The sequence below is a fragment of the Canis lupus genome, chromosome 7, assembly GCF_048164855.1.
Source record: "Canis lupus baileyi chromosome 7, mCanLup2.hap1, whole genome shotgun sequence".
NCBI lineage: Eukaryota > Metazoa > Chordata > Mammalia > Carnivora > Canidae > Canis > Canis lupus.
In genome coordinates, this window is record NC_132844.1 from 58,768,428 (window position 1) to 58,793,058 (window position 24,631).

At 41.1% G+C, this 24,631-nt stretch overlaps 1 protein-coding gene across 4 annotated transcripts in view; it reads right to left on the reverse strand.

Annotated features, from left to right (window-relative positions):
* RUNX2 (RUNX family transcription factor 2) overlaps positions 1-24,631 on the reverse strand; it is a 220,174-nt gene that overhangs the window by 51,032 nt on the left and 144,511 nt on the right. For 3 of the 4 annotated variants that reach the window (XM_072832807.1, XM_072832803.1, XM_072832802.1), the window contains exon 6: positions 5,375-5,548. The exons of the other annotated variant lie outside the window; for it this stretch is intronic. In XM_072832807.1, the coding sequence (XP_072688908.1) occupies positions 5,375-5,548 (174 nt within the window). The remainder of the gene's footprint in view (positions 1-5,374; positions 5,549-24,631) is intronic. 4 annotated transcript variants of the gene reach the window in all.

The following is a 24,631-nucleotide window of genomic DNA, read 5'->3' on the forward strand; positions in this document are numbered from 1 at the left end:
TCAATCAAACAGGTACTAGGGCGAGGATCATAATGGGTCACACTTCCTCAAGAAGTCAATGACCCATTTATTCATTCATCATCAAACCAAACTCACAGAGCAACAGGCACTATGTATAATGGGGACATTGAGGTAAATAAAACATGGCCTTAAACTTTAAAAGTTCAAAGTCTGATGAAGGAGACAGACATGTAAACAAATAATTGTCACCAAATGGACCAGTGGTATGGGAGGGTGCTTTAGGTTCAGCCTGGGTAGGTTAGAAGAAGCCTGATAGAGGTCCTGGCATTTGATCTGAGTCTCAGAGAAAGACGAGAAATGCTGCCATCCTTAACTCTCTCCTGGTCTACAGCAACAGCTTCCCAAATGATGACCCTGCTTCTACAATGGATTGTATGGCCCCCATACAATCCATTCTTCACACAGCAACCAAAGTGACTTTTAAAAAGCATGTACATTAGGGACGCCTGGGTGGTTCAGTGGTTGAGTGTCTGCCTTTGGCTCAGGTAGTGATCCCGGGGTCCTGGGATCGAGTCCTGCATCAGGCTCCCCGCAGAGAACCTGCTTCTCCCTCTGCCTGTGCCTCTGCCTCTCTCTGTGTGTCTCTCATGAATAAATTTTAAAAATCTTAAAAAAAAAAACTTTTTAAAAAATAAATAATAAAATAAAGAGCATGAATATTAGATAATGTCATTCTCTTGTTCATATCCCTCAAGAGCCCCCCACTGCAGTCAGAACAAAACCCAAGCTCCTTTCTAGGCCCTTAAAGACTCCACGTGATCCATTCCCTGCCTGCCTTTCTGTATCATTTCCCATGTCCACCTACACAGACCTTCCTGCCCCCTAGGCACACCACGGTCACCACTTTCTGAGAGCCTTTGCATGACTTTTCCACGGCCTGAAATGCCGTTCCTCATGATCTTCCGAGTTCTTCAAGGAACCCTGTCCCAACATTCTAATCAAAATTACCTTCTCCCTTCCCTAAATTGTTCTCTAATACATCATCCTATTTAATTTCTTAAAGCATGGTGTTATTATCTGAAATTATATTGTATGTATGCTTATTTAGCCATTTACAGACCATACCTATCACAAAAACGTAAGCTCCTTGTCAGCAGAAACTATCTTGTTCCTTTAATGACTGGCAGATAGTAAGCACTCAAATATTTTTTGAATGAATGAATACCAGAACAGCAGAATGCCCACCCCAAAGGTTAGATGAATGTCCCAATCCACCAAACCAAAGGGCCTAAGTCTGCTTTTTATCGTTTATTTGTTTTAGATGTAGCTCACCCACCACAAAGTACTGAGTTTAAAATAGAGATTATCTTGAGTAATATCCCCTAACATGATATCCTTGCTCCACTGCTATCATCACATTCTGAATCAAAAGAAGCAGACATTTGTGACTGGCTAGGTATTTCTTAGCACCCAGAAGGAAGCAACTTCCTCAGGAAGCCATAGAAAGCCCTGAGCCTCCAGACAGAACATCAGCCATTCATGACACCGTGAGACCAGCACTGCAAAGAAGCCAGCCCACTGCACGACAGGAACCGTTAGCCCTAAGGAACTACAAGAGACACTGGAGGTCACTAATATGAAACACTAAATGCCTATCACTTCCTCAGTTTATGACTTTTAACTTCATTTCACCCCTTTTCCGTTGGCAAGTGGGAGAATCAATAGTGACCACAGAACCACGATCAGCTTCTACAGTCTTGAAGTAAGAGCTTGAGATGTCAAGAGGGCCAAGCCAGTGAGAGGTGACATACATCTTTATCCAAAGGATTCCATGAACTAAAATGCAGATGTTGACATACTGCAAAGAAGTCACAAAATCCATTATAGCTAAGGCTCATAAGTAGAATTTAAATTGAATGATGCAATTCTGTAGATCTTACACTGGAGTGAAACCAAATGGTTTAACTATGTAAGTATTATACTGAAATGTGATTTCTGCCAGTATTGTTCATCACCAGGGAACAATGGAACCCTGGGGACAGGAAACTAGAACAGTTAACGCGAACAAGGCATGACATCCCAGCCCTTCTTGTACGGACTTCTTCTCATCTAAACTTTCATTCAGGGGCACCCGGGTGGCTCAGTGGTTTAAGTATCTGCCTTCAGCTCAGCTCATGATTCCAGGGCCCTGGGATGGAGCCTTGCTTAGGGCTCCCTGCTCAGCAGGAAGTCTGCTTCTCCCTCTCTCTGCTCCCTCCCCCCAACTCATGTTCTCTCTCTCTCTCAAATAAATAAATAAAATCTTAAAAAAATAAAATAAAATAAACTTTTATTCATTCGACATTTCACAAGATGTTAGGCACAAACCAAAATAAATCCCGTAATAAATCCCTTAAAGAATTTGCAATCTAGCAGGGTAGAAAAAAACAAACATGTGGAAGCTCTAAAATCAAGCAATCTCAACTAGAGCTTAGAGGATGGACAGGCAGCATCTAGATAGAGGTGCCGGGCTCTCTTGAAGAAGCTAACAGTGACCCTGGAGGATAGATGGCACCCTCCAGCAGACAGAAATCACGGGAAGTAGGATAGCCTAAGTAAGGGGGTACAGAGAGAAGAACGTGTACTCAGGGAACAACAACATTATCATCTGGGGACCGGGTGTGGCATGTGAAGGCTGGGAAGGATAGCTAAGTCTTCCATTAGACTACACCTCAAGGACAGAGCACTTTTCTTTTCCCCCCATCCCATATTACCTAAGACCCAATTCTTTACTTCAGGTAGGCTCGAAGTCATATTTACTAAATAAATAAGAAAATTAACCCAGAGAGGAAAAAAAATGAAATCTATTCAACTCACTTTGAAGTTGTTGCTGCTATGGGTCTTCTGGTTTTCCTACTCATTTGAGTTACAGTAGAACCCTACACATCCTTGGTTATGGATAGACTTTGTATTATCTCACTGATGACATAGGAGCACATATAGGAAGTGCATGTGGCCAAGAGTGGGTAAGGGTGGCGTGTGTGTGTGTGTGTTGTGTGTGTGTGTGTGTGTGTGTGTGTGTAAATCTGCAAATCAGGAGGCTGAAGAAAGTTGTTGGGCCTAATACCTTGTGAACGTTAGAAAAAGGAGAAGACTGATCTATAAATCAATTATACTGGTGCTGTAATCCCAAATGCAGAGTTAATTCTCTTGTGATATAATTCCAGAAAGCTATCAGTACCTAGAAATACAAGTGTTTTATAGTTTGATTTTTAGAAATACATCCAGGAAATATTTAAAAATTATTTTTAATTGACCATGATGCAGTTGCAGCACAGTATCATGTAAGAAAAAACATACTGCATCAGGAGTTGAGAGACCTAATTCTGCTCTGCCACTAACTTGCTTGATGTTCCTGAGCCTCCCAACAGGAAGGAGGGCAAGGAGCAGAGTTGAGCTGAATCTATGAATGTGGTCACGACCCTGATCTCTCCTGGTACCCACGTGGATCTCCTCAGATCTTTACTTTCTGCACTTACATCTGCTGCTAAAATGTAGATCCTCTTCACCACTTTTACCAACCTTTTGGTTAATGATATCTAAGGTACCTTCAGTTTCTAAAATGTCCTCTGGTTCTTTTTTATGATGTCATCTTTAGGTCTGAGGTCAGAGCCTTGAGAAAAGCATTTTCTTAAAAGTGAATCTAGCGACACACAGTTTCCAAAGGCCATTTTTAAAAGCATTGGTCATTAGCAAAATGTAATTAGCAGTTAAGGGTTAGAATACAGAAATCAAACATTTCAAGAACCCAGGGATTGCCAAATCGTAGAACATGCATTTTTCTTATATATATTTTATTAGTCATCATAAGTCCCTTAAAATCATATATAAACACTTTTATATATGTATCCAAATGCTTCCATACACACATATGGTCTAAAATAATACTATAAAGACAAAAGGAGAGCCATTTATGGACCTTAATCAAAGATCTAAAGCCCACTACTTTAAATGCAGTAGCACCTATAGCTACAAGCTTTATGTTTACAAGTTAGTGTGAATTTCACCCTTGCATTTTTATTAAGGACACATGTCTAGTAAAGGCATTAGCCTTTTGATTCCTACATATCAATATTTAGGGAATTATTTAGGCTAATAAATGGCTACTCTTCACAGAGCTCTAATGTTCTTCCCTGACGCAGATATCTGGTTCTCTTTAGCATTTAAATAGTTTATTTTTATAATTCTGTATTATTTTTTAAATATATACTCAGGTATACCCTTATATGCAGACTAATATACATACACTCACTCTAAATAAATATCCAAGAAGACGTATATCTAATATGGGCAGGAGAGATAGAGAGGTAGGTCATCCATTTATAAACAATTATGTTTATAAACCATTAAGGACACTTAACACCTAGCCACTATGAGGGAAAACCTCACCATTAGAACAGATCAATGTTGAGAGTTTACCGTACATTTTGAGTTATTTTCCCTCCATTCCAGTCCACCCTTGCCAACAACAGAAACCAAATGACATGACTAGGTGACATCAGCTCTCAATACTTGTGATCAGCAAATTAAAAATCTATGATGACTGACACACTCCTCTGTCACCATGATCTAAAAGCAATCGCACTAAAAGCAAGATCTGTTTTTGCACAAATGGGGCAGAAAAAAAAAAGAGAGAGAGAGAGAGAGAATTGGGAGTCTTACTGCACCAAACATGAATGATTAGTCTGTAATGCAATGCTGACGTTAATTTTTAAGAAGAAAGGTAGTAAGCAGCTTACTAGAATGTAGTATAAAAAGAAATGTCGCATTAGGACCCGGGGCTAAATGTGAATCAGCAGCAAATTCTGTTTGCCTGATGAGCAGCTCATTGACCTTGCCTTACACCCACCAATCAAGGCTTCCTGTTAGCCCTGGGCAATCTTCAAGCAAACTTAATGAAATAGTTATACATGTAAGAAATTTAAGCCCAAGTCTGAGACAGTAACACTGATTTTCTAATAGCGAGGGTGTGATGCTCTCCTCTGCGCCACCCAGAGCCCAGTACAGAAACTTATTAATGAACATTCTCCTAGAGAGCATAGTTATTACCCTCCACCAGTGTGCAGACTGACAGTGCTCCAGAGTACAGCATTCACAGCAACTTCCCCCAAATTTTATCCCCAAGTTACTGCATACTGGAATTTGTTTTTCGTTAAAAAAAAAAAAAAAAAAAAAAAAAGAAGAAGAAGGAGGAGGAGGAGGAGGAGGAGCGAGGAGGAGGAGGAGGAGGTCCATAAGATCTTCACGTCTTGATTCTTTAATAATAAAGCCATTTCAGAGCCCAGGAGTATTGCAGTGAGTGCGTCTCATGTGGCAGCCCCTCACCCCCAGCCTGCCGGAACGTGTGCAAGTGAAACCTAGGAATCTGTCTTACCTGTAATCTGACTCTGTCCTTGTGGATTAAAAGGACTTGGTGCAGAGTTCAGGGAGGGCCGTGGGTTCTGAGGCGGGACACCTACTCTCATACTGGGATGAGGAATGCGCCCTAAATCACTGAGGCGGTCAGAGAACAAACTAGGTTTAGAGTCATCAAGCTTCTGTCTGTGCCCTGGAAACAGCAAATCATAAAATAAAAGCATATTAATTAGCTGAACAATTGACCATACTAAATAGATATGTGAACATACATACTGGGGGGTTAAGCCAAGGAACCATCAATACTGATATTTATAATGAAGTGTCTCTATAATGCCTTCTATCGCAAGTGGTTTTATAAGCATCATCTGGTGGCAAGCATTCCTACTCCTCTGTCCTATGAATGGAGAGCCGAGGGTCCCAGATGGTGACTCGGGAGTTGAGTGCCAGCAGCGAGGCCAGGATGCCGGAACTCAGGAGAGACTCTCTGGGTGCCTCCTCTAACCCTCTTGGCGATGGTGGGAAAGGTGATTGTGTACTGGGATGTGTCTGCCTGTTTCACGAAGGAAGAAATTTCCCCAAAGTTCAAAGAGTCTGTGTACGTCACACATATTCTCTCAAAACTGGGGCAGAAACAGAGACAAACACATTTGTCAAAGGGAAATTTCCACAATGATATAACTGACTTTTTTTTTTATTACAACTATACCTTACTGTGACTGCTTTCTGAAAAATTAAAACTCAAACCTTTAAACCCCTTTAAGAGGAAAAATATGGAAATATAGTGAAGGAAACTCAAATTCTCAAGAGGAATCTGGATATTTTGTGATACCCCAAAACCTAAAAGCACATAAATAAACTATGTTAAATCAGAGAAAATGCTTTTTTAATTTTAAATCTAGTACTATGATTCTGTATAAGAAATAGAAAAATACCATTTGGGTTACCATGTGAATGTGAGAATCCATTATTAAAAAACAAAAAAACCTTGTCTCTCTTCCAGTTTATTCAAGTCTAAAATCTAAGGAAGTTCTAGATTTTAAAGAAATATGCAAATTACAATATAAAGAAGGTTCAAAGGCTTTTTGAAAATCATGAAATCATTCTGAGCAGAGTACAGTGTTGTCTTGGTGCAAGTATAACAGAAAAACATCTGAATATTGGTGCTACATAAGTTAAGTGCACACCTGTGGAGTGCCAGAGTGGTGAATGAGTACGATAATGCCTCATATGTGAACAGAAATACACTGTAGATTCCTTCTTCCATATTCTGTACCAGAATGAGGCCCTAGTCTGTCACCGCAACATACTGTAACTGAAGCTGATTCAAAGAGCCACTAAGGGGCACCTGGGTAGCTCAGTCAGTTAAGCGTCTGACTCTTGAGTCATGATCTCAGGGTCATGAGATTGAGGCCTGCCTCAGACTCCGTGATGGTGAAGCCTGCTTGAGACTTTCTCCCTCTCCCTCTGCCCCTCCCCTCTCCTCTCGAACAGGTGTGCATATACACGCCCTCTCTTTAAAAAACAAGAGCCATTAAGATGATGACTGGAATCAGAATTTGCCTTCTGAAGAAAAATTCAGGGAAATCAGGATTATTATCCATAAAAAAAAAAGAAAAAATAATGGAAGGAGGATTATTAAGAGCCTTTGACAGTGAGGAGGTATATTCTATGAGTATCAAGAACACCTCATCCTCCTCTCAGTACAGGACAAGAGCAATCTATCAGGAGAGGGTTAAGGTGAACATTAGAATTTCCCAGCTATAAGCTGTCTTCATAAGACAGATTCCTTATTTTATTTGCCCCAAAATGTATTTTCCTGTCTCCTTTTTCATTGCCTACCCAGCCCAAAGAAAACAGACAGGAAGCCAAGGCTTGGAAATATGAGCGTAGCTGTCTCCGCAGCCAAACATGTTCCAAATAGGTCCATTAACTGAAATGCGCCCACCACCCTATTTCCTGCCAGCATCAGTTTGGGGCATCTGCTGGAACTAGGAACTGAGATCAGGAGAAAAGTTACCAAGCGAATTCATTGTTTTTTATGCTGTTTTCCCCATTGTTTAGGACTTCTTAACCAGATTATGAATAGATTTTGGAACTTTCCGCAGTCTTTAGAGATTGCCCCAAACAGCTCCCAACCCGCAGCCAGCAAGATGGTCATAGACAAAGCAACTAGGGCCGGCAGAGGTGAAACAGCAAGCCTGTGGTCTTTAGCCATCAGCAAGCTCAGCCTGGATGGTATATGGTTCCCGTCCTAGCTAACGAAGTTGCCCAAAATATCCAGATCGACAGAAACACCTGTGCAGGGCCAAGGCTGGTTTTCAGCATGAGCAGAAGTAGCAGCGAGGATTCAATTACAACGTTAATAGCTCACCCACTACCCTAAACAAACTTCCGCTGATGCATCTTGCTATGTCTAACTAGTTTCACAATTAGGGAATTACAGAGTACTTGTCACAGTTAGATCCGTGGATTCTGTTCCCCATATACATAGAAAAGAAAAAAAACATTGCTGTGGTGTTGATACAGCTGTAAACATTAACAAGAAAGCTTATGGAATTGTCCCTGGAAGTTATTTTTTTTAATAGGCCATATTTTTGGAATGTCAGATTCCCTGAGGACTAAGGAGAGGACTACATGAGCCTGCATGGTTCCTTTAAACACTGGGACTTTATGTGGGCTATGGGTCACAAGAAAACTTAATAAAGCCTTGCCTCTGCTTTCTACAGCCTTTTCATTGGGTTTTCACAGAGACTGGATGAGATATGAGCTCAGCATATGGATGGGTGAGTACCCTTGCCATTTCCTCTTAGCACAGTGCTTTAGGGGAGCCACAAGAGGCTGTAGGCAAGAATAAAGGACTTGAAACAGCACTGATAAGGATGAAAAAATGTAAGAGCAGGTGAAATTTTAAAAGCCTCAATGACCTTATGGAAACTACCTTCAAACAGGAGCTACCAAGTACCTACAGACACCTAGAGTAACTCAGAGAATATCTGTCTGTGGTTGCGTACGTATAAAAAGAGGTATGCGTTTTTCCTTGTAGATGTCTGCCCCTTCATAGCCAGCACCACAACCACAACAAAATTCTTACAGTACAATGAAGAACAGAAGCTGAAAGGGTTCTTCATCTTTCAACCATGACAAACACCAGCTACCGCTAAACCACATCAGGGTTAGCATGAGAGTGATGGGCTGAAAGAAGACCTACTTAAATCCTCCATACTCAAGTACTCCCTTAAGAGACCGAGAACATGGAAGACAAGGGCACAACAGAGTTAAATCCAAGACTCTGCAATGGTACAGGGAGAACTGAACCTCATCCGAAGGGCCGAAGACTGTGTCTTCCAAACAGGAGGAAGGTATAAAGAATGGGAAACTTATTTCCTGGAGCAGTGGCTCTTCTACTCCAGCTGGATTAGGAAATCCTCCAGGGAGCTTTGAAAAATATAGACGTCCAGACCCCACCTCGGCTCAGTTAAATCAAAATCTCTGGCAAGTGGGTCCCAAGGAGTTATTTTGTAAAAGCTTACTTAGCACAGGATCTGATGTGCAGCCAAGGCAAAGGACCACTGCCCAAGATGATCTCACAGTCATGTACTTGATGCCACCTGTTCATGCTAGTGACTCCCCCATCTCTGAGGTAAGCCCTCACCTCTGTCCTGAGTTCCAGGTCTGTAGGTCCCGCTGCCTACTGAACTCTCCTCTGGGATGTCTAAGACATCTTAAATGCAGTATATTAAAAACAAAATTCTTGACTCTTCTTGCCAGAGAACCCTATTCCTCTCCAGGAGTACCCTCATTTGAGTAAGTGGCACCAGCCACTCATTCACGGAAGCCAAAAACCTAGACATTTTCCTTGATTTCCCCTTATCTGTCACTCCCCACATTCAACCTATTACCAAGCCTTATCATTTCCATCTCAAAAGTGTATCTCAAAGCCATTCAGTTCCCTCACTTCTATTCTCTAGTCTAGGACCCCATCATCTCTCTCTTGGGCATCTGACAATGTCTTCTTACAGTTTCCCATCTCAGAACCTCTCTGTATTCCCGAAATGCTCTCCTCCTATTTCTCTGTTAGGTCCACCCCTTCGACCTCAGAGTGAACACCACCTCCTATGATAGGCCTTGCCTGCCTACTATACCCAGAGCAGGTTTCCTCCTTCTCGAGCACAGCCTCCGTGTATTTTTTTTATGGCTATTACCACAATCTGTAGTTCTGTTGTGTATTTATTTGTCTCTCCTGCAAAACAAAAACCCCATGAAGATAAGTGCTCTATCTTGCTTAAAGTTGTATCCTTACAACTTAGTTTAGTGCCTGCTATAGGGTAGCTGCTCAACAAAGATTTATGCAATGAATGATTGAATGAATATTCCCCTCTTTTAGACCAATGTCTCTTGGAAAGTAAATTTTCAGGCCCAGGATGTCATAGGATAATGTTATCTTCTCCCCCCCCCCCCCAAAAAAAAAACCTCTTCTCTTATTTGGCCATCCAGTGAATCCAGCAGGCAAAGCGTTACTTTAGAGACCAGTCCTTATTGGTGTTTGCTAAGAAATGTCCCTGAAGGACATTTATTTAAGTGAATGCCGAATTGCTTGCTTGCTTTCTGAAAGAGCCCTCTCTATAATTCTTTAGCATTGTTGCAAGTTATTCAGAATCAGAGAGCTGAAAAGGGCAACAGGAATCATTTTGACTCTAAATTTCAGAGCAGTGTATTTCTTTTATGAATGAGGACCCTGAATCCTTGAGAGGGGAAGTGACTTGCCCAAAGTCACATAGTCAGTGGCAGAACTAGAACTCAGGGTTTCTGATGGCTAGCCCCGGGCCCTTTTCCTTCCCACTGCCAACCAGCTTATTTTAGATTATAACCACTGCAGCACCAGGAAAAAATCATGGTCAAGAGTGAATTTAATATGGGAAGGAAAAAAAAGTAATTTTCAGAAGAAATTTCTTTCAAGAAGTTGAGTGTATTTGGCTGAATATGACTTTTGTTGCAATAAACTCAGGGGCACGAGAAGAAAGCATGATCAAAAGGTCACAGCATTCACACATCCTTAAGAGCAAAGACGCATGTGGAAAAGTTAGGTCCCTAAACAAGAGTGCAGCTGAGTGCAGTTGATTGTCCCATCCCTTCTGACCCCACTCTCATCGTACAAGGGCACCGCATTTATAAGGCAAGCTCGGGATCCTGCCATTAGGATCTCTGCTTAAAAGATCACGCATCTGAAAGCAGTAGGTGAAGACCTAGAAACTGTGCTATGTGAACTACGAAAACAAACTTGCCTCTGTAATGGGACCCATTTTGCCCATTTCTATAAAAGTTAACTGAGAACTGCCTAACAACCATGGAAAGCTGTGTGGGCCCCCAGCCAGATCTTCACACTCTATGCACTGTACTCAATGCATGATGCACTGCACCAGTTAGAGCACTCCTCCTGAAGGACGCCAAGAAGCGCTTCCAAAAGAGTGTACTTTCAGAAAAAAGGCAACTTCACAAAGAGGGCACTCTATCACAGCAAGCTCACTCTCACGGGGCATAGTCAAGTCATTTCACCAATCGCTAGGGCACGAGGTTTGGCAGCTCGCCTTTTGACATCAGTATTTTAAATTGATTTTAAGCACTCACTTCTCTTACTGGGTATCTACTTCCCTCCTGGGTATCATGATAATACAATTTTAAAATAAAATAACTAAAGCTAAAAGGCAGATCTGCAATGGACCGTCAATGAGGAACCAATACCAAGTCTACATCTGGGTCCGTTAGGCCAGCTAGCGTGGGCATGTGCGGGGCATCTTCCTAAACATTGCAAGGAGGAGGGGAGAGAAACTATTCCAGATAACATCCTTGTCCCGCAGCAGTTCACAGTCTAGTAAGAGAAGAAAGACAAGCAAATGTAACTGAATAAAGCTACGATGAGGGCAATCACTAAAATGCTTAGGTTTGGGAGATCAATTGAGGAAATATGAATACGGACTATTTTAAAGTATTAAGGAAGTAATGCTTTTTGCGATTATATAAGAATATGCCCTTATTTTTTACCCATATATATTTACCATATATATTTACCCATATATATATTTAGGGGTAAATGTCACAATGTCTGGTATTTGCTTTAAAACATTTCAGCAGCGGCATCTCGATGGCTCAGTAGTTGAGCATCTGCCTTTGGCTCAGGGTGTGATCCCGGGGCCCCCCCACAGGGAGCTTGCTTGTCCCTCTGCCTGTGTCTCTGCCTCTCCCTGTGTGTGTCTCGTGAATAAATAAATAAAATCTTTTAAAAAAATAAAATAAAAAAATGCAACATTCCAGCAAAATAACAGATGAAGCAAATATAGCAAAATGTCATTAGTTATAAAATAAGGCGATGTGTATATGGGATTTTATTGAATATAATCTCTTTTAATATGTTTGGAATTTTTCATAATAAAAGAAAAACTTTTAAAAAAACACACACACAATAAACTGCTCTAGGAAGAACTGATATTGACTAATAGGAAAGAGGAAGTCCTCATGGATGATGAGATCATCATGTCCTAGAATGTTGAGTAGAATTCTGATAAGTAGAGAAGAAAGGAGGAGAGCTAGCTAGAGAACAAATGACAGAAACATGATAATAAATATCGTGTGAGACAAGACAGTGTTGAACACATACGTGATATGAATCTCAACAGAAGCACGCTATTCTTCAAATCACTTGACGTCTCTAGTTTTGCAACTACACATTAGTTCTTCTAAACTATACAATATATATGGGAACTCGGCCTTTTAAGACACATCTTTTTTTTAATCCCAACTATTGAAAAGATACTCTGGCAACCCAAGAGCCTCCTCTGCCAGGCACTCAGGCTTGCCTGGAGGAAGGGGTGACCCTGGGAAGATGTTAGCTAATTTTGTTGTCAACAAGTGTGTGGGAGGAGAGCTGGTCAAATACTCTAGGCCTCAGGCCACAGGAGAGACTCGTTTAAGATGTTCTGACAATGATCCTTGGAGTAAAAAAGAAAGAGTTGCCATTTTTCAGAGGAAATTGGTCATAGAGCAACAGAGCTGCTATTTCGTAGTAGTTCTGGAAAAACAACAACAAAAAAATGAAGCCTTGGTTCTAATCTCTCTACGCTAAAATTGGTACACGAAGGAGTGTCTGCAGGGAGGGGCTCGGGAACAGGTGGACTAATTTTTTTTTTTTTTTAAAGATTTTATTTATTTATTCATGATAGTCACACAGAGAGAGACAGAGAGGCAGAGACACAGGCAGAGGGAGAAGCAGGCTCCATGCTGGGAGCCCGACGTGGGATTCGATCCTGGGTCTCCAAGATCGCGCCCCGGGCCAAAGGCAGGCACCAAACCGCTGCGCCACCCAGGGATCCCTTTTTTTTTTTTTAAAGATTTTATTTACAGGTGGACTAATTTTAAAGCCCAAATTCTACTCCAAATGAAATTACTTGGCATTCTACTACTAAGGATGGGTCTTAGTTCACCTCAAAGAATCTGATTTAGATGGTTTCCAGCAAAAGCAACATAACAGGAGAGATTACACAGACTCCAGGGAGTTCTTAAGGGAGCCATGCAAAGTTGGGATCCAAATGCTTTGTAACTGTTGAGGCTCCAGACTGAAAACCCTGATTTTCTGCATTCCTACGTATGTGTGAAAATGGAAATACCACGAAGAAAAGTGAAACTCCTCTCTGTTTACATTCAGATGACTACATTTCACTGGTGGTTTGTGAACGTCTAAAAATCAAAGACCATACTCTTGTGATGCTTATAATGTTTAGTTAAGCCCTCTGCCTCTCCCTGACATACCCTGCCCCCACTACAAACAGTCCCAACCAGCTTCTCCTCTAATTTCCTTATTTCCATTAATACCACCACTTTCTACTCTCCAGGACACAAAATCCAACCCAGGTATACCTTTGCCACCTCCCTTTCCTGAACCCCAGCCTCCGGGTTAAGGCCATTCCTAGTTTCCAAAGGGATAGGCCCTCATTTTCTCCAGTCCCACCAGAATCACTCCTAATCTCTCACTTGTGGCTAATACACCAGGGAAAGCAGTCTGGATTAAATGAAAGGACACCAACTAGCTGTATGGCCAACCACAGGAAAAGATTTAAAGGAGCCCTCTGGGCCTACCAAAAGTAAAGGGTTCATTTCCATAATTTCTAAAGTTTTTTCAGCCCCTAAATCCTAACATTACTCATCTGCTCAAAACCTTTCAACTATAAAAAAAAAAAAAACAAAAACCCTTTCAACTATCTAACACTGTCTATTGAATTGAACAGAGCTCCCTGAGCCCAGCATGGAAAACAAAGACTTGGAAAGACCTAGAAAATATGGTCCAAATGTACGTTATCACTCTCATTTCAGATGGCTACAAACTGTACAGCTCCCCACCTATGTTCTACTCACACTGGACTATCATAGTTCTTCAGAGAGCCCCTGTGCCTTTGCACAAGCTGTCTCCTCCACTAATAATACCCTCACCCCATCATCTCCATTTGGCCATCACACTGTCCTGGTCTCTTCTGTCTCTAGGGCCTCAGTGAGCCCTCTTGTTTCCATCTCAGCAAGCTGAAAGCCGCTACCATTATTTTTTTGTACAACATGTAGTTATACTTAAGTGTAGTAGGCATTCAGTAAGCATTAGCTGACTCTGAATGGATATAAAATATTTATATAGAATTTCAAACCCTATTATCTTAGATTCTCCTGGACTTGACTGTGAACCCCTTGAGGATGGGTGTCATGTCTCATGTCTAACACATAATTTAGAGCCTAGGTACAAAGAAGGCACACAACAAATGTTTATTGAATTAATAAATAAGAACACTGATAACTTTAGAATTACCTCTCCTTTTATCCAGTAAAAGAAAGGAGGAGAAGAAAGAAAAAAAAAAAAAAAAAGAGCTAGTCATTGGGAAACATTTCCCACAGTAAAATTGATGAGTCTATATTCTTTGCTGGGAAAGGCTGCTGAGTCATCTTTTTTCCTAAGTATGTGCTGTCTGGTTCAGGTCAAAAACTATTTCTGGACTAGAACAGTAAAGTGGACTAAGAAATTGCCTTCATGCTGAAGAAACCTCTAGTCCTCGGGAGCCACTAGAAGCCATGCAACATGACATGTGCGTGGGGCCCCAGAGCTCACAAAAGACAGCTCATGAGAGGAGACAGCCGTAGAGCCATATTAGTGTGTGGCTTCAGACAGAGGACCACAGATCATAAACAAATCTCCTTCCAGGAGATTCTTCTCTGATGGCATTTCAAAAATGAACTAACAGAGCGTCTCTCTAAGGGCCCTTCTTAATATATAAACCAATTTCTAAAGGAAAAAAAATCATAATCACTTCCACATATCTTCAAGAGCCCCCTTTCAGCCCTTGAACAGAGTCAGGCATGTAGAATTCAGAGTTTATCGAGGAAGAAGAGAGGAAGAACAATTTCACCCAAGAGAGGTCTGAAGCCTTCCAGTCTCTTGGGTAAAAACATAATTATGGGAAGAAAAAAAACATAATCTACTCAAGAGACATAATTACATAGTTAAGCCATAGACTCCATAGAAATATTCTAGGAACTCCAGTTTGTAGGAAAAAAAAATGTTAAAAACTGAATTTGCTTTCTTTTAATAACAAAAGGCGCCAGTTTAGATGAGTGAGTAAAAAGTTCACTCTCCCAAACCCATTTTTTAAATGCAACTGGACCCATGAGCGAGATCACTGAGGGACAGCCTACTCCAAAATTTGGGCTTATAAAGGTTCAAGAATTCAAGATTTTTCAATAAATATATAAATGAAAGAATTGTGAAATATTAACATGCATGTATCGTAACTGCGAGTTCCTTTATAGCTTTTAGATTTCAGGCAATGGCAAATCACGACCATCAAAGACTGAAGGGGCTATCAGGCTATGCCAGGATCAGTCACACATCAGGGAATAGCTTCCAAAAAACATATGCTTAGAGTGTAATCCTTTTTCTTGAAATAATGGACTCAAAAAAAACTTGAGACATCTAAAGAAAAAGAAACTCACGGGATGCAAGAAGAAAAAAAGGCTTAAAAATTTTTTTAAAGAAAGACCAGATGAAAATATAATGGAAACACACAAGGGGAGACATAATACTTTTTGCAAGTTGGGGAAAAAAAGAGCTCCCGGAGAACCTGGCTGACTTCACTGTAGCACCGCTCCCGTGTCCTAAAACACCCCTCATTTCCTCGGCCCCTTTACGTCCACATTCTCTGGCCCTGAACGGTTCCAATCCCACTGTCCTTGACTTATTCGCCTGTCATTTCCGAGGGATGATCTTTCCCTCTTCACTCCCATTTCAAAGTAAGGTTACACGAGTGAGAATTTTTCAGAGCTGGAAGAGAAGAGAGATTCCCAGGCCACATTCTTCACTTGAGAAAAGTAACCGATGCCCAGGAAAAAAAATTCTGTGACTTGTGTGAAATCGTGGAGGTAGGCAGTGACCCTGGAAGCTAGTCCCCTGACCTGTCTCAGTCCTCCTCTACCTCCAAGGAAAGGAAGGGGCGGGGGAGCTGAGAAGAAAAGGCCCAAAAAGGACAGTAAGAAAAAGCAGAGAAGCTTACTTCTGAGAGAGTTCATTACAATTATACCCCATCTGCCCAACTCTGTTTCATCACCACACGTCTTGTCGTCCAACTAATGACAACCCAACATCCACAACCATCCTGGGCCATCTGAAACTGCATCTCTCATCTCCCTTCAGTTTCTGGGAAACGAACAAAAGATCTCTATGTTTACACCCCACACACACTCAAAAAGTTAGTAAAATTTGACTGTTACACTTCTGAAAACATTTCCTTTGCCTTCTTTTACTATACGAAGCTTCAGACACCCCAGTTTTGTGCCACGAGCATCTGCAGAGATCCCATTGAGAGATGTAAAGATTTTTTTTTTTTTTAATGATAACGTTTTAAGCAGTGGACATGGTAGTTTCCACAGCCGAACAAAAAGCATCACTGTTTATTTGCCAATAACCCTGCTAAACATGGATGGCATTATTATTCAAAGAGGCCAGTGACAACCAGCCTACAGACTGTCACGCAATTCCTGGATCCTGTCGGGCTGCCCTTAGCATGCAATCGTCCCTGTTTCCCTTTCATTATTATGGTTTCAGACATACGTTATATAACCGTATGTGTGTCCAAAGCAGAGGGGGAAAAAAAACAGTACGCAGAAATAATTAAAAGTGCGAAGGGCTCCTCTCTTGACACATGCCGCGACAGAAGCAGAGCATCATTTTCAATTTTCCCAGCTCTGTAACAGGAAGAAAACGTTAAAAAGTAATAACCAAGGAAAAACTTAGCCAGCTCCCGCGGCCCGGTCTTGCTGTGCTGAATGGCAGTGAAGATCATAGAGGAAATAAAAAGAAAAAGACAGAAGAAGAAAGGGGAGGGGGAATTTCTTGGCTTCAACTGGACCGAGTCCAGCTGGCAAGAAGAGGTGGTTTTCTTAACGCTTGCAAAACCTGATTACTTTTTTAAAGGAATGAAGAAGAAGGAGATGTAAACACAGCCATTAAACCAGATTTAAGGTACTTAGCTTTAATCTAGTCTAAGACCTCTCTGATTGTCTGCTGCTCGGCAGTTCTCGGCTCGCTAGACATTAATACGGGCAAGTCAGGGTCTTCTGAACGGCGATGGCTGTCAGCTGAGCTCTGTGGTTACCCTCTCAGGTCAGGCATGGAAGGAACAGTGGCTTAAGCAATAATGGATGGATGTCTGCTGTGTGCTGTGTCTGTCAGAAGTCTGTTTTACTACATTAAAGGGCTATTGTGTTTATATCTACACAACAGGTCTTAAACAGATTGTTTAAACATGATTAAACAGGAGATGTCTTTGAAATAAGCCCCCTAATAAAATTCAGATGAGCAGGGAACTGAAAATGCCATCGACGATGACGATATATATACTTAAAAAAAAAAAAAAAAAGATCCTTTCTTTCTAAGCTGCAAGGGTAACATGATATAAACTGCAAAATAAAACGGTTAACAAGTTAAATTCAAAGGATCCCCTCCTACCCAAGTACCGCTTTCCAATGGAATAGCGCTCATCCACCTGTCCACCCACCCCTCCTTAATGCTCTTGCACCATTTACTAGAGTCTTGATAGACAGATAATTGCTTTACTCAGCCTCGGGAAATGAAAGGAGTCTATTGTGTTAATCCCGGTATTCTTATCTTCTGTGAACTCTGAATAAGAACTGAGAACTCTACCTCTTCATTCCAAAACTCCTGGAGTTCACTCACATTCAGATCTGCTAAAGTGTTCTTACATTCCAGGCTGTCACAAAAGGTGCCAAGTATTTTGAGTAGGATCAAGTTATTGTTATATAAAAGGGAATCGAAAGGAGTGCTAAATGGAGTTTAGAGATAGCAAGATTTAACCTTTTTTGTGTGTGTGTGAGGCACAGATGAGAAAAATGCATTCTTTTCAATCCAAAGGAAGTGAGTTGGTGCTCATTTTCAGGCTACCTCAAGTGAAGAACACTATTGAGACACCAGCTTAATAGTCTATTTTTTTTGAATATCAAAAAAAAAAATCCCTTCGGGTGATTAAAATTAAAACTTTTTTGTTTTTCAAAAGCAAGTGCAGTGTTAAGTTTTAAGAATTTCTGTCTGCTAGCTTCATGCTGAATTATTTAATCAATGACAGTTTGGTGAATTCTTCTGCCCATGTGAAATGTATAAAGTGTTAGCCTTTCCACATAATACATGTATATTGGTATCTCTATCATGAAACCACTGAGTATATGGCGATGATACTATGGAGTTCTGGATCTCTTTCATATAATTGGGAACGTTGTCCTCTAGAGACCAAAGATGCTTTATATTCTGTTTATACCATGACACTACAACCCCTCTGACTAGGAACTCACCTTTCCTTGCAACATGGTATTCTTATGTATCAGCCTAATTATATCCCTTTGTTTTTGGTTGTTTGTTCTGTTTTTTCAAAATGGCACATGCTCAAGAATCCATGGCACTCACTGGAAAAGAAGTAGTACAATCTGAAAAGTGGTGTAACCAATAAAAGCACATCACCTTTGATCCTTTCTCCTCTGAGTCCTAGCTCCTTAACAGGCCTTTCCCTGAGAATATTCACAGAAAGGATATCCTTTCTGCTCTCAGGATAGGGTCTTCCCAAGAATTAACTGGCCTAATGGCTCAAAAAAATCCTACTAACAACCCAGGAAATTGAACACTAAAACTCTACTCAAGAGAACTGATGATTGCCCAATATATAGTAAGAAAAACACCACAGGCCTCATCAGGAGATGTGGGTCCACCACAAATGGTTAGATTGTGAACTTCTCAGGTACAGAACCTTCTTATCTGTAAAATAACAGACTATCTAACTTCCAGTTCTAAGAATCAATGATGCTCTGGATACCTCACCTTCACTCTGGGCTACAGAGAGAGACAGAGAGAGAATTAGTGAACTTAAAAAAAGTTCACTAAAAGACCTAGCCTCTATGTGACTGAAAAGGAGAATCTCATAGCTAAATCTGGGCTTGACTACACAAGGAGCAGAAAACCTGCTGTCTGTTCCTAGATTTGCCACTAACTTGGTTGTGGAGCTGTGGGCAAATAATCTATCATCTCTGTGACTCAACTTCCTCCCATGACTCAAACTTCCTCATATGTCAAATGAGGATCAAAGTATGTGCATCACAGGAATATTGCCAAGATGAAATGAAATTGATAGAGGTGAGAACATCTTATGCAGGTAAAGCCACTCTGCAAATATGATCTCCATAGATCAATTAAAATCTCCTATGCACCATGAACTATGCTGAATCAGGGGGCGCACAATATACTAAGAGAGGCATTAGATAAGCAAATAATTACAGTAATGTGATAAACACCATCATCAAAGACTGAACAAAGCCAGAGGGGAGCCAATGAACAAATGCTTAATTTCCAAGGGTGGCCAGAGAGGGCTTATAGAAGAGATGGCATCTAAGGATAAGTAGAACGCAGTCAAGCAAATGTAGAAAAGAAAAGAAAAAAAAAAAAAAAAAAGATACTCCAAGCAGAAGGAACAGGAAGTGCAAAGACAAAAAGATCTAAAAAGGGTAGAATGAAACAATTTGGCGTGGCTGGAGCTCAGCTACCAGGGGTGTGGGTGGGAGGCAGGTGCACAGATCAGATGCTGAAAGGCCTTGTCCACCATGCCACAAAGTCTGAACTTCATCCTGTAAGTAACAGGGAACCACTGAGGTATTTTAGGCACGGGGTGTGCCATGAGCTGATTTACAGTTTAGGAGGACCCATCTACGTATGGGGGTAAACAGATCTAGAAGGGAGTGCAATTAGGGGCATTAAGCCAGTGAGGAAATTACATCTGTGTTACAGGCCAGGAGATAACAGTGAGAGTGGGAACCAAGCTAAAGCAGTGCTAATGGGTACAAGGGAACGGTGCACAGATCCAGACAACAGAATAATCAGATGTAACAAGGAAGGGAGAGAGTATGAGTCTCGGGTTTCTGATCTGGTCACCTGGGTGAACTGTGGGGCCCTCAAAACTAGTAAAATCGAAAGGGTCCCTATGTGAGTAGAGAAGTGTGGCTGAAGTGGAGGTGGGGACCCCCAGACATGTGTGGGACATCAGTTTGAGGTGCCCACAGGACATATTCAGCCCTTTCTGAGCCAAGTCACAAGTCAGACTGTGGTTCTGTATTTACCACTTGTACAGGTCAAGGAATAAGCAAAATTTGTTGTGGTCTAAATATTGCATGGGGGAAGCCAAAATCAGAGCCAACCTCAGAGATGAAGGAGAGCAGAAGAAAACCTGAACCCATAGCAAAAAATCTCTCTAATTAACTGTCTTTCCCAGCCTATCTTCTTATCCCAGCTCCTTCCTGATTCCCAGGGAGCAGCATATTTGAGCACTTCTCATCGTGCCATTTGCACTCCAGTGAGGTATGGAAACAAAATAAAATAAACGCAATCCCTCATCTCTACCCTCCCCCCCACACACACACACACACCCTTGCTCACTCCCGTGGTCCATCAGAAAGTAACAAACCCTGAAGAATCTACACGGGGATGGAAAAAAAGAAGCCATCTGTTATGGATGGAGATATGGCAGGGATCCAATGCAAACAGCACGAGTGATATCATTTATAGAACAGCAACCTGACTAATAAAAGGACTTTAAAGTCTGAGCCACCAAGTTGGGCTGAAGGTTTTTAGACCTTTTCCTTTTCCCTATATAAAAACTGAACTCCAGAGGTTGCTAAAATCTAAAACAATTTAGAATTCCCCTTGAAGAAATACGATGATCACCTCTACTGGTTTTGTAATGGGCTTATTTTCTATAAATTCAAAATTAGACCCTTAGCTATTCTGTAATCTTATGTACCAGTTCACAGTATAAATGTTCATTCCTTAATCTTAATCTGAAAACAGACTTCAATATGCAATTAAGAAGTTAATTCCATTACCTGATCTACTTTGTTCGACCGAATTACATTCAACTGAGTATCTACAATGAGCAAAAACATCGGTACTAGCACAGCTCCAGCAGAAGTCAGAAACTACAGAACTTAAAAAAAAAAAAAAAGAATTGTACTAGAGAAAACAGCATTGGAATTTATTTAGCCCCTAACATAGAAGAGGTCCTAGACTAGCAGAGAAGATAGATTGACAGGTGAGGCTGAGGTACTTTGCTAAAACTCAAGCTGAAGCACCGGGCCATGCTAAAACTTCCATCAGCAGACCCGCAAAGAGAGCCAGAGTCAAGGGGGAGGGCTTGGAGGGCTTTTTATGACAAAAATAAAAGAAATTTAGTGTTAAGTCTCCTGAAACTCACCATCTATCCACCTAGAATTTCATTTCAAGAATTTCTGCCATTATTGTAAGTTGTATTACTAATACTCAAGATTCAGCTCAAATACTTTCACTTCAATAAAACCTTCCTTCCAAACCCCAAGACAGAAGTAAAACTGCTTCTGAACTTCCATGTCACTTCTGCTGCCACCTTCTTAGGCCCTTACTCATTTTCTATCACTTTCTGCCACACAGTCACCGTCATCAATACTCATGCTTTATCCTTTTCCAAGATTCGGCCTCTTTCTGAGCCATGCATGTGACTAAGTCCTCTCTGAATTCCTATGGCCCTTTTCAACACACATATGGTAGGCACTCATACGTTGAATAAATATATGAATGAATCCAGAATATGGGTTGGGGGCTGATGGAATCCATACTCTATCAGCCTCTCCATCTAGTAAAACCCAACTCATTATAAAAACACTTAAGGCAACCGAAAAGCCTTCTAGCCATTCAGTCATGGCTGTCTTGCCCTCTTCCTCTACAGTATGCAATGAAAAGCGAGACTTAATACCCAGTAAGTACTCGCTGGGAGTCTGGCACTCAAGGAGACATTTGAACTTCCTAGCTTTATGCACAGCCAGAGTAAGCTCTACAGATTGAGAATTTTCCAGGCTCATTAAAAGAAATGAACAAAATCAACTTTTGCTTATACTCCTTCTACAGCAAAGACTAAACCGGACCGCCCCCCAAAAAGCAAAATGCATAATGAATCATCGCAATGTGCACAATGTATTGTGTACTTAAGTACTTAAATAGATATAAATACTTAAAATACAAACCTAAAACTATTGTGGGTGTTATTTAACAAATGTACCTAGTTTAGCTCTTCCCAAAATATTCCCTAGCCACTGGTACGCAAACTGCACTCCCTCGCTTTACCTTTCACTCTGACACAGCTATCTCTGGAGCACACCAGTACTGTGACAAGTAGTTAGGAAAATTTTCTAGCCACTGAATCTGCATTAAGGGCCTGGGCAGACAGAATGTAATTACCCTAACCTCAAGATGTGTTTTCAGTGTTGACAAATCACATGTTTCACTGAATTAAGAGTACTTTTTCTTTTAAGAACAAAATCCCTTGGCCCAGATAATAATTCACAACGTGTATACCCAAGGTGGCCCGCCTCTTCCCAAGCACCTTGTACCTGTTGACCGTGGTGGCATTCGTGAAAAAGGCAAGAAAACATCTGACTTTCATAACGACACCGGAGGAAGAAAACTTGACATTCATTCTCAAACATATGTGACTCCTTTCAAGAACTCCTGACTCAAAATTTCAGAGGGAAGTGGCCCTGTAATAACATCTCTTCTGAGAATAGTGCCATATGGTTTTAACAGAGGTTTATTTCCTGAACCCAACGAGGGCTGCTGATTCTCAATCCAACGAAAATAATTATGCAGACAATTTCACTCTATTACTTTCAGTGAAACCCATTCTGTGTGGTCCACACATGCCCACTGACACCTTCAAAGAGACATTAAGCCATTTTTATGTACCATACCCTTAATGGGTGGAATGCAAGGTAAATTTCCTTGAAGATTAGCACCTGTCGTCATGCATAAGGCACCCCCACTTTGACTACCACATGTTAATTCTCTGAGTGGGTCAAGAGGAGAGAAAGGAACAGAACTTCCAAGCTGAGTAACAACTAATTATCAGCCAGATATTAGGGAACACACACACACACACACACACACACACACACACACACATGCACACACATCAAGAACCAGAAATACTGCATCTCCCAAAGTCAACAGCGCTGCTGGGAAATTATTTCAGACACAATTGGCAGGTAGGAGGCCTGGAGGAGGGCAGGATGGGGGGAGGGTAACGGAGAACCACTCCCTTGTGTAAATTTTAGCAACATTCAACTGCTAACCTTAAAATAATCAGGAGAATAGGAAAATAAAATCCCTTCAGTGCGAAACAACACAAATGCTATAAAAATAAAGATTTAAACCAAAGAATACAGCTATTAAATAGCGCTTTCAAAGAAGACCACCCTTAAGCCTCAGAATATTCCCTAAGAAGAGAATACATCAACCCACGCCAGTGTACCCCTGAACCTGAATTTTATTATAGTCGTTGGCTATGAACTGAACTAAGTCTCCCTTTCAGACTATTAAAGATCACTGGGTTTGAAAATAAACCCATGAAAACTACTTTTTATTTTGCCAGTGCACTTGGCGCACTGCAGAAAGATCCTTTCCCTCCCGTAAGATCTGTGCCTTCCAATTCCTATCCACCTCCCTTTGAATCAGTGAGAGAAACAACCAAAAGAAGGGCAAGGCCTCTCTAGACGTCCACGGGAATTTCACAAAATCGAAGTAAAATTGCAAATATTCTTTAAGAGAGACATACTATGAGAGAGAATGTCTATTCAGGGGAAGCAGCATCCAGACCCGCAAGGTCAGAGCAGGAACCAGATACAAACCAGCACAGCATTAACCACAAGGCAGGCCCAAAGGCTGTTCCAGGACTGTTTTCTTTAGACTGCCTGAAAGTCTTGCCAAGAAACAGACGGATGCTGCTGAAAGAATCTCTTCCACAGCTGGGCATCTGGGTTCTATGACAGACAGCCCTACTCCGGTGTGTGTGGCCCATAGAACACATCGAAAGCTTGGGAGGGAGTATTTGGCAGAACAGGAGAAAACCCAAGGATGGTCTTTTAGTGGGAGCAGGAGGGAGAATCTAATTCCAACATCATGCACATTTGATTAAAACTTTGCCTTTGTTGCTGACACCCTGGACCGAAATTCTGTTTCTCACTTTTCCTATCTGTTTCTGAATATGTACTTACTGATTGGGCAGAGAAACTTCTCTGCTCGCTTTCATTTCCAGGAATACTTTTACATCTCATTTTTGCACCAGCCAACACTAAGGCATTTTTGTTTCTAACAATCGGAGGGGATGTTTGAATAAAAAAAACAAACTGAAAAATCTTGAAATTTCTTAAAAACAGCAACAACTGGAAACTGCCTAGCCATGCATGAGAACTATGTTGCCAAACAGGTTCTGGCGGAACTTTTTTTAATTAAAAAGTAATTCTACGTACCACCACTTATCAGATTTATTGTCTTAAAACATTAGCAAGTACCAGAGTTTTACTTCGGTAGTACACTGCTAAAACAATAAAACAGGAACAGAGCTGTAGTGAAGAAAGAAAACCAGCCTCTACTGAGGTGCCCTTCAACGTAACAAGTCAGAGGTCAACAGAGAAAAGGAGGGTTAACCTGAAAAGTTAACTGTCAACAGAGAATACCTAGCTTCCAATAGCAACAGAACAATAGGCTACCATCTTCTCAACTATTCTATTCAATTTAAATAGCTTTGAAGATGCCTGGGGTGAGAGGTATGGGTATTGCTGGAGTTCTGCAGAGAAAAAGAAATGCTCAAAACACAAACTGCTTTTTAGGAAT